The sequence below is a fragment of the Siphateles boraxobius genome, unplaced genomic scaffold (assembly GCF_051911475.1).
Source record: "Siphateles boraxobius isolate OS27281-9 unplaced genomic scaffold, OSU_SipBor_1 84, whole genome shotgun sequence".
Taxonomy (NCBI): domain Eukaryota; kingdom Metazoa; phylum Chordata; class Actinopteri; order Cypriniformes; family Leuciscidae; genus Siphateles; species Siphateles boraxobius.
The window spans coordinates 1,366,232-1,377,832 of record NW_027509213.1 but is presented as its reverse complement, the minus strand read 5'-3'; the positions used below and the strand labels follow the sequence as shown (position 1 = coordinate 1,377,832).

Genomic DNA, 11,601 nt, shown 5'->3' with positions numbered 1-11,601 from the left:
GTATAGTCATTTATTTATTTATTTTTACATTTATTCACATATTTATTCATTTATTTATTCATTTATTTATTCATTTTTAATTTCTGCAGGTTCGGCACAATTTAATTTGAGTTGGTTTTAACCTTTAATAATACCAGCTGACAGGGCTTTCTGTATGTTTACAGCTTTAGGTGATTTTTTTTTGTTGGGAGAACAATTAACACATTAACGTATCTACTGTACCTATTTATCCAAAGGAATTTATATTGAATCAAGATCAGAATCAAATCACAAGGATTGAATTGAAATTGTGAAATTTGTGTTAAGCAATAATAAAAACAGTAGCATACCAGTAAACTTAATAAAACTATGTATAGTTACCAAATAATTTGACAATCACAATACACTTATTGTGATGCAAGTTTTTTTGTTTTTTTACACATCCCCCCAATCCCAATCCACCCATTTTATTTTATGTTACATTTTCATTGTTTTCAAAGACAGGGCCTGTCCTCTTGTCTTTTTGGCTTGTTGTTTCTGATTGCACTTTAATCTAGATCAAATCCCAGAAGGGAATATTAAAACAAAATAAAGTTAAAACTTGTTTTGAACAATTTCTTTGTCATCTGCAGATTGATTTTAAGTAGGAAGAGAAAAAAATCGATTTAAATCGTAAATCAGATTTTTTGTGAAAAAAAAAAGGCCATATCGCCCAGCCCTATATACAGTATATATATATATAGTTTGATGTTCTCTCTCTCTCTCTCTCTTTCTCTCTCTCTCTCTCTCTCTCTCTCTCACACACACACACACACACACACACACACACACACACACACACACACACACACACACACACACACACACACACAATGACAATAAACATAAAAAAAATCCTAAGAAAAAAGTAAACACATTTAAAACTTTTAAAACAGACTGACAAAGACATTTATAAAAAAAACTCACTGTTCATCCTTTCAGTTTTAAAATCTACTTTCAATGACATGATGCATTCATTTTATTTAGATGTGCAATATGACGACTATCTACATGTTCTACATGTTTTGCTCCACTGTATGGATTTAGGTGAGATACATGTGATGGATTTATTCTGTGAATGATTTAGAATTTATTTATAAATTCTTATCTATTTATTTATTTTTTATTCTGGAAATGCAGCCCAAGACAAATCTCTCTAAGGGGATAATATAGTATATAGTATTGTATAATCTTAATGTATGTTAGTATGGTTTTATTATGTTCACTAGTAGATATTAAATATGATGATATTTGCATTAGTTTGTAGGGCAGAATTTGCTTGAATTTCAGACCGTTTTAAGTAGATACCAACACACAAAGAGAAATAAGACATCTGAGTGATCTAGTCCTGAATTTCAGCCATTACATGAGAGAAATGAGGAAGACTGTCACTAATGACATCATCACCCAACAGCCCCATCTAGTGCTGCATCAAACACATGCCGTCTTCAGAAACAGCTTTAGGGATTTATTTTCAAATATAAAAAAAGAGCATTTTTATAGAGCAAGAGTTATTACAATCAACATAAACCATAAAATAAAACCAGCTGTACAATGTAAAAAAAAAACTTATATAACAGAAATATGAACAACTTATATTACATTGTACAATTTTACAAAAAGATTTCAGTAATTTGTTGCGGAGTACTAAATATGTTTATGGTGTGAAGTGCTTCTTGTTGCTGGGAATCTTTCTACTATGTGCCTAAAAAAAAATAGAATATCTTTCAAATATTCATTATTATATAATATTGGTAAATCCAGAGACTAGTTCTCTCACATGAGCGCTCGTAATATCACCACGACTTTTGTGTGTCTTTACTGAAGTTGCATAAAGTCAGTCAGTCAGTAAGATCAGAACAAGCCAGATTTTTGTGTGCAATATGCATGAGACAATCATCGGGCTTGATCTTCTGGCATCTGCTCACTGAGGATGCGTGGCAGTCATCAGCTGCTGATGAACCACCGCTGCATCCATGATGGAGCTTCCCAGCGGATCTTGTACGATGGGCCGTCCCTCCACAGACTTCTCGTTGCTCTGTCCTGGTGCTTGAGGCTTCTCTATTCCGCTGAGGTTCCAGCTCACAGGAAGTGACATCATAGGCTCACCTAGCAGCAGGATACAGACGAACAATCAGGTGCATCTTCAGTCAACATTTATCACTCGATAGCTTAAATCACTGCCGCTTTTTACCTGGAATCATTTGTGTTGGTGCGTCAGAGCTGTAGTCCGGGTGTCTCTCTCCACTGGATTCCTCCATCTGTAATGACATTATGCTCGAATAATAACAAATATGGGGGTAAAATAGTCTATTTTTGGCACTGATTGTATTATATCAAACAATTTTCTCATTTAGTCTGCCATTTGAAAGGATTTTTTATCGAGCTCTTCTCAATGCATCATGGGATTGCCTTCTCCAGAAAAAGATAAATACAATGCATTTCATTTTAGTATTATTCAATTCAGTTCATGTTCATTTCTATAGAGCTTTCAAAGCAGCTTTACAGATAATGCATGTTTCAAATATTACAATCAATAACCTTGATTTATAAATGATAATGAAACACTGCATTGAATGTATCTTATTCATATTTTTAAATAGCTTTTTGTCACGATTAGCCACGCACTCCCTGGGTTATCACGGACTACATTTCCCATCATGCACCTCCCAGGACTGATAACACCATACACCTGCACTGCGCTGATTACACACACCTGCATCTCATTCACACACACACACACATATATAAACCACTTCCACGCACCACACCAGTGAGGTGAGATGTGCCAGGTCAATAAACTCTTTGACATACTTCTCAAACAACTGATTCCCCTGACGGAGACGCAGGATTTGTATACCTGGATCCATGGTTGACTTCGCTGCTGGATCTAGGTGTGGCGAAGTCTTGACTTTCCTGGCTGTCATTCTGAGCTTTTCTCCCTGTGGATTTTTTATTGCCTTGACCTTGGACTGTGTGCCCCGTTTCTGACCGTTCTCTGCCTACCTCGACTCGGATTGTTACTGGACCTTGCTTCTCGCCGCCTGCCCCGACCATTGCTTGTTATCTGGTTTGTCTCTGCCTTTTCTTCATTGCCCTGTTTGCTGGTGTTGATCCCTGCCTGTTTGACTACTCTAATAAATGCTGCGCCATCGTTACAGAAGCTTTCGTCACACCTAGATCCAGCAGCGGGGTCAACCATGGATCCAGGTATACAAATCCTGCGTCTCTGTCAGGAGAATCGGTTGATTGAGAAGTATGTCAAAGAGTTTGACCTGGCACATCTCACCTCAATGAGCTCAGAATGCCTTATGATCTTCTTTCGGGGACTATCTGAACCACTCTGTTCACTCATGCCCTCGCATGATCCTCACTGGTATGGTCCGTGACAGTGGTTTATAGACCTTATGCAGCCCCACCCCTTTTCAGCGCTGCGCTCGTTGTCTTTTGTCTTCCGGTCTGCATTTTCACAGCGATCCTGCATATTTATAAATGAACGGCTCGTTTTAAAATCTTCCCTGTCTACCGATATTTAAGACATCTGCTTTGACATTACAATCCTCATGATAACTTTCGTTCACTTTACATTAAGTAAATCCACTTCAAAAGCTAATTAGTCCTGGACAACAATGCCATAGAAATATACAGAGCGACTGCAAAAACGGAAGTTCAAAGACAATATTCTAAAGATGAAACGCCCTCGTTTCTCTGGCGCATAAGGTCTTTCCTGGGAGGTGCATGATGGTAAATGTAGTCCGTGATAACCCAGGGAGTGCGTGGCTAATCGTGACACTTTTGTTATCCAAATTTATATTTAATTTTGTCGTTTTTGTACGTTTTTAAAATATTTTGATTTTAGTTTTTTAGTTTTTTTACTTTTAGTTAACAAAGCAACATTTGTAATTTTTAAATACGTTTTTATCTAATATTATTCGTATTATATTAATTTAATATTTTATATTAATATTTATTTCAGATTTATTTTAATTACCGAAAATTATTTGTTTTGGTTAATAATAACAACACTGACTCAAGATGTTGCATCATTTTCGCAACAGTCGTTGCATCTACATAAACTGCCTTAAAATCCTGTCTAGATAGACAGCTCACTAAGATTTGGAGTGGGTAGCTTGTCTGATTACCTCAGCACAGATGGGTTCTGGCAGTCCACTAGATGTTTGTCCTCTATCTTCCAGTTTGAAGATACTAAGAAGAAAAAGTAGCAGAACGCTTAAGAAAAAAATGAACCACTGACTATTAGTTTAAATGCGCACTGAAAGCTTACCAAGACTGGCTGGACAGCGGAGCTTCACAGTTCACAGGTGATTCCAGTAACCCAAGACCCTAGGAGGAAGTGAAAAGTGCATAGTGTTTATGGGTGGGACCTTCCTCTGATCTAAATCGAAGCATAAAACTAGTCTAAAGCTTCCCCTCTAATCCCATGAGATGATACAGTTAAACATCATCAAATTCTCTCTCCTGAACTGAAAAAAAAATTGTTTGGTAATCCATGAAATTGTATTTTGCATCCGTTTAAAGGGGACCCTTTTTCAAAATCTTGATTTTGTTTTTGGGCTCTAATAGAATAGGTTTTTATGCTGTAATGTTCAATAAACGCATTATTTTTCACATATTCTCCATTGTTGTAGCTCCTCTCTTCCCAGTCTGTCAGTAACGCTCTGTTTAGTTCCGGTCTCTATGAAGCCCCTCCTTCTGAAAAAAGCACAATGTGCTCTGATTGGTCGGCTGGGCCAGTGTGTTGTGATTGGTCAGTGTTTTCGAAATGTCCCTCTCCTTACCATAACCACAAGTTTCAACACAATAGAGTGGTCAGATGCAGGTATGACGTCACTTTTTAGGCAAATCGGCAGTTAGCATCACACTGGTTCCCACAAAAAAAAAAGATTTTTCTGATAGGCTTTTGGATTATCGGAAAAAACAAACTTTGTGATCAAAACACGTTTATGATACTTACACGTTTTGTCCATCAAGATATTTTTCACAGATGAACACAACTTTTATGAATTTTGAAGCCTAAATGCAGTCCCCAGAAGTAGCCTATAAACGAACTACACCACCGTCCCACAACTTCAACGCCACCATTACTAAGCTTCCGACAACCCTTTCAGTCTTTATCTTAAAACATTTTCCCAGAACGTTTGAGTTAGAGTAGTTTATAGGAGCACAATTATAAGCATAATGAGGCATTAAAAGTGGACTGAGTTTACCTGTTCAGCGTGATGACGGTTAATCTCCTCGACAGCCTCTGTAGTCTCATTTAGCCACTTGTTAGCAACTGCCTTTTTCAAGACACGCAACAGCTTCAAAAAATCACGAGAGGGGTAATACTGATGTATTTTATTTCAGCCATTTAACCAAAATCCCATTAAAAAGCCCGTTGACTTCGGGACGATGGAACCCGAAGTGCTAAAATGCTAAACGTTTTGGCCTACAAACTAAAAGTGATGTGATACCTGCATAACTCTATACTAACACGACTCAACCAGGCCCCGCCCCCTTATTCTGCATATGCCTTGGGTGTGAATTATTTAAATGAGGAATATTGTGACGTGTTCGTTCCTGGAAGAAAACTCAAGACTACAATGGAGCCGTTCCAGGGAGTTCAGAAACAGTGACACTGATATAGAGAATAACTCCCGCTGGGGGACTTTTTCATGATCAAACAGCAACATTACACACTAAAGAATGCTGAACATGTAAAAAAAAAAAGGAAGCATAATAGGACCCCTTTAATAACACTTTTTTTTATCCCTAAGCAAAGGAATTATTTAGTATTGTGTTGTTTTTTTTTTATATCTGTTGGTGTGTGTTGGTACCATTGCAGTGGTTCTGTTAGACGGCAGCGCCGGAGGAACCTGCTCTTTCTCTTTGGGGTTCGGTGACGGTGTCTGACGCTTCCTGATGATGTACTCATATGTGCTGATTCCCTGAAACACTGTGACAAGATACATAATGAATAAAAGCTGCTTTCTACCTTTAAAAGTCAATAACGCTTGGATCAACACTTACGCAAGTAAATATGGAAGCACAGTAAGTGGGAGAGCAATAAGAGAGCAGCCAGAGCCAGCAGGATGGTAATGAACGCCAACGCCAGCAGACTAATAGAGCTGGCCTCTAACGGTGCCGCCGGAAGGAAAACCAGCCACGTTCCATTTCCTTTCAATGCTAGGAAATTAAAAAATAGATATTAAAACTAGTAAATGAGACGTTACGCCAACGTTGGAAAGTTTGGGGCCAGTAAGAATTTTTTATGTTTTTGAAAGAAGTCTCTTATGATCAACAAGGCTGGATTTGTTTGATTAAAAGTATCAGTAATACTGTGAAATATTATTACAATTTAAAATAACAGTTTTCTATGTGAATACATTTTAAAATGTAATGTATTTCTGTGATCAAAGCTGAATTTTCAGGCTCGTTACTCCAGTGTCACATGATCCTTCAGAAATCATTTAAATATTCTGATTTGCTGCTCAAGAAACATTTATTATTATCATCAATGTTAAAAAAATTAAACTGCTTCTTATTTTTTGTGGAAATCATGATTTTTTTTCCCAGGATTCTTTGATGAATAGAAATTTCAATAGAAGCATTGATTTGAAATATATATTTTTGTAACATTATAAATGTCGTTACTGTGCCTTTTGATCATTTTAATGAATAAAAGTATTAATTTCTTTCTTTTTTTTTAGATCTAAAACTTTTAAACAGTATTGTACGTCTACAAATGCATTCCATTCAAAGCACTGCTGTTCAAAGAAAATATTAAAGCTAAAAAATAAAATGTGTCCATTCACATTATTTATTTAGTTGGTTAACTAGTCAACCTGTCAAGCATACTGATCTTTCCCTAGAAGCAACCATTAACTATTCTTTAAACTAAGGCTGATGAGCTATAATTGTGCTCTGTAATGGGAAAATCACGTGGAGACGGATAACAGGAAATAAGCTCAGAGACATGGACTTGTCTTACTCTGAAACTGCGGCGCAGTGCGTAGGAGAGCAGGATTCACATAGTGCTCAATGAAGACAAACAAGACGACAAGAATGAGGAGGATCGTTCCAGTAACAGCAGAGGAGATGGTTATGAAAAAGAACCTGAAAAACAAAAAAAAAAACAATGATTCCTATGAATTCAGCAATTGTGAAATGTCTTTAAAGCATGTAAATATGCAAATATTGGTTCTCCATTTGTGTTATCAAATGACACTTCTGCTCACCAGTAGTTCCTTCCTCCGACACAATTGTTCAGCCATTTGCAGTGATGGTCAAAGTCTGCGATGCATTTGTTGCAAGTACTGCAGTGTTTGGCTTTAGGTCCCCTGCAGAAGGAGACGTGATGGGATGTTTAGACATATCTATATCAGGACTGTGCGCCATTCAAAAATGAAGAATTTCAAATTCAAATCCTAAATTTGAATTTAGGTGATAAACTGCATTTTAAAACAAACAAAAATTAAAATGGAGCGTTTCTATTATTTTATTTTGTTAATTGAAATAAAGCTTAAATAAAATATAAATGTTAGATGCCTTTGCAAAAAAACTTAAAGAAGTTTGTACTAAAATGACTAAAACTTAAATAAAATCAATTAAAGCTAAATATAAAAAACAAAAACTAATGAAAATGAAAAGAGCACATAACAAAGTTACTAAAACTTAAACTTAAACTAAAATTAAAATGAAAACTGAAAATATAAATATCAAAAATCTATTTATATTATATTATAAGAAAATCTCACTAACCAATACAAACAAATTCCTCTTCCTGTCTTTAAATTTCCCACCCATGAATTAGAAGGTGAATTCTTCATTTCTAAATTTTGCCCAACTCTAAATATTGTTATTAGCAAAAATTCCTTTAAAAAGTCTTGTTTCTGCTAATGTACGTACACATCCACCTCACAGAGGGTGCAGTGCAGATTGTCAATCACATGTTGATGTTTGTTGTTGTCAAACACTGGCATGGGATTGGAATAATTCTTCCTCCTACGAACGCTCAGATCCGCAGGGTCGATTGTTACGGCCGCCACGTGAGTGACCAAATGCAGAACAAACGCAGTGCCAATCAACTAGATAGGAAGTGTGAAGGTTTAACAACAATACAAACATATGCACACATAGATTTAGTTTCAGAGAGGGCTATGGGTTCGTTTAACTCACTGTCCGCAGTGGTGAGACAGACGGATGGCTTGACTTGTGTGAGAGCTGAGAGCCTGTCTGACTACATCCTCCAATTATCTGCATAAGCACACACTGCTGACTTCAGCCTGTAATTGAGCTCATGCTGCGCAACAGAACATCTGCCCTCAGAGATGCTTGTGTGCCACAGCGTTTCCTACACAATTCTGCTTTTCAGTTTGATCGAATGATTAACTCAGGAGTTTGTGAGTCTTTTTGTATGATGCATTTAAAAATGGCTCATAAGAGTCAATTGTTCATGAACTGGAAAAACTGGTCATGTTGTATGTTGGGGTTTGATTGCAATGCGACAGAAAGGCGCGTTGTTTAGGTAATGCTTTACAATAAGGTTCCATTAGTTAAAGGGTTATTTCACCCAAAAATTTAAATTATCATTCATAGGTCATAGGGTCAGAGGTCACTCTTCAGCCAGAAAAATAGATATTTTTCTTACAAAAAAGCATGACTTCGCTTCAGAGGGCCTTTATAAAGCCCTGGAGTCGTATGGATTACATTTATGATAGATGGATGCACTTTTTTGGACTTCGAAATCTCAGGTACCATTCACTCCCATTAACGCTTGTGTTTGGCTGCAAGAAGAAAGTCATACACCTAGGATGGCTTAAAGCCTGAAGGTAAGTAAATTATGGGATAATTTTTGGGTGAACTAACATTTTAGGTTAGTTAATAAAAGCATAAACTAACAATGATCAATAGATTTGTTACAGTATTTATTCATCTTTGTTAGTTAATAAAAATGCAGCTGTTCATTGGCCAGCTCAGGTCCATTAAGTAATATTAACAGATACAACTTTTGATTTTAATAATGTTTTAGTCAATGTTGAAATTAACATTAACTAAAATTAATACATGCTTAAGTTCATTTTAAGTTCATGTTAACTAAGGTAAGTTCACTAATGTTAACAAATGAAACCTTTTTGTAATGTGTTACTGTTGTTTATTAATTATCGTTGTGTATTCAATTCAGACTGCAAGCTTAAATTTGAATTTCTTTCTGCATCTTGTTTGCCCAAACCAAGTGTTCAGATAATGCTAATTATATTGGCAATGCATGGTGCTGTAAAAAATTACACATTTCTGCTTAGTATTTGGATTTTTATGGCAGAAATGAATGTTAATATTGGCACTGTAAAAAAATCCACCTAATTCAACTTAAAAACTTCAGTCGCTGCCTTAATTTTAGTTGAATCTTGTATAAGTTGAAAGAGTTAAGTAATGTGGCCATGACTTATTGATCATATCATTTTTTATAGTGTACAAGTTTTTTTGTGTGTGTGTGATCAGAATCACTACCATGAAACTTTTCTATTTATTTTTTTGTTTGTGTCTGTATTATTTGTAAAGGATACGCCGTATGCTGCAAAGCTCCATGGTGCTGGTAGAAGAGGAACGTAAATCCCGAAACCCACGATGGCCATGAAGCTGTACATCAGCAAGGCTATCAGCTGGAAACTGTGTAGAGGCAGTGACCATCCGTTGACCCTGGAGAGCATCGGCAGTCCCACCAATTCAATTCTGCTTCCTCCATTTTGGGGTACCGTCCGTCTACGGTGACGCCCAAAGCAGTTCAGCTGCAAAAGACAGAAACACTAAATATGAATACACCCTGCGAATATGGGAATAATATGAAAAAAACAGAACTGTTCTATAATGTATGCATGAAAGGCTAATAAAGCATTGTGCTTGGAGAACAGTCTCTTCAACCAGCATGAACAATGAAACATTTTAAAAAGACTCTGCCTTACATCATTATGTTTGCTTGACAAAGCTGTTACTGTACAGGATTGACCTTGGGTTACAGTATTTTTTCTTCTAAAACTCCCAACCTAAGACTAAAATGTCTAAATGCAACTCATAGAGCCTTCTTTCTGTTCTATCTATCTATCTATCTATCTATCTATCTATCTATCTATCTATCTATCTATCATAACAATCACATTTCCCCAAATACCCCGGTTTTTCAAACTGCATGCTACTACTCTAAATCTTCAGATTTTCCTTTTCCAGTTCTCGCTTCAATCTTCAAAAAAACAGAAAACACATGTCCTACATATCAGTGTTATTGCTAACGTTCACCTTCAAATGCACAAGTTAGCAATGACAAGGAGTCCTTTTCCTGTTGAACATGAACAGAAAGATTGTGTTGCCTAGCAAATGTCATCATAAAGGCAATGCGTGTTTGAAAACAATGTTAACGTTAATAATGAGTAACTTCCACAAAACCACTTCATCAAGGAACTCTTGTATTAAGAACAATGTAAAACATTAACTTTTCAAAAAGAATGTATGTTGTTTCTTTATTTACCTTTTTAATAACACTACAGTGGCGAATAATTCATATAAAATTATTTTAACAGATTAAACATACATTAGCGATACATTTCCATATGTTTCAAAGCCTACTTACATTCGTCATTGAACAGCTGCCAGCAGTTTTCTCTGCTGATGTTGATCATCTCTCGGATACAGTTTGCTGATCCATTGATTTCTTAATGGTCTTCTTCACAGTCCACTGTACAGCAGAAGAGTCCTTTTCAAAGGCACTATCTATTCAGTCGGAAAACGTTTTATTCCTATATTTAACAAATCAAATATTTATAATGTTTGACCCGAAAACGAAACGAAAATGTTTTAAACGAAACATTTATTCGTCAAGAAAAAGGATAAAATATATTCTCACGCGTGAGGCGGTGCTCATCTGACTTCAACAAACACACCACTGCAAAAGCTTAACTGTTGAATATTAATTACGTCACGCTTAGTAGTCAACCAATGGCGAACGGCATTATTAGTATATCACGCTGACGTTTCAACAGCTCATGAATATTAAGTGACGTAAATTTGGACTCGGCGCTTTTGCTGTGGAAACTGAAACGTGAATGCGCTTTTTTAAAATCCCATATAAACAACAACAAAATATGTAAACATTTAAGAGGATAATCAATCAAAAGAAAGTGTAATTAAGGGGAGAGTTTACCCAAAAATGAAATTTGTGTCATCATTTACTCACCCTCAAGTTGTTCCAAACTTGTAAGTTTCTTTCTTCTGTTGACAGTGAAAAGTGCAAAGTAGATATTATGAAGAATGTTGGTAATCAACCATTTGACAGCAGCCATTGACTTCCATAGTTGAAAAAAAAAAAAATACTATCTATGTCAATGGCTACCATCACCTTTCTGGTTACCAACATTCTTCAAAATGTCTTCTTTTGTGTTCAATAGAACAAAGAAACTCATACAGGTTTGGAACAACTTGTGGCTGAGTAAATGATGATAATTTTCATTTTTGGGTGATCTATCCATTTAAAACTTCTAAAAAGAAGTGACCATTGTGTGACTGTAATTTGATATTGAAAAGTTTTAACAT

At 36.0% G+C, this 11,601-nt stretch overlaps 1 protein-coding gene across 1 annotated transcript; it reads right to left on the bottom strand.

Moving 5' to 3' along the window:
- Positions 1–1,465: 1,465 nt before the first annotated feature.
- zdhhc11 (zDHHC palmitoyltransferase 11) lies at positions 1,466–10,980 on the bottom strand. The gene is made up of 11 exons (XM_077221672.1): positions 10,643–10,980; positions 9,585–9,806; positions 7,927–8,105; positions 7,257–7,358; positions 7,010–7,134; positions 6,049–6,204; positions 5,856–5,974; positions 4,304–4,362; positions 4,161–4,224; positions 2,213–2,279; positions 1,466–2,127 (listed from the first exon to the last, which is right to left on the bottom strand). The coding sequence occupies exons 1-11, from the start codon at positions 10,649–10,651 to the stop codon at positions 1,943–1,945; spliced, it is 1,287 nt and encodes a 428-aa protein (XP_077077787.1). The 5' UTR covers positions 10,652–10,980; the 3' UTR covers positions 1,466–1,942.
- Positions 10,981–11,601: the final 621 nt, after the last annotated feature.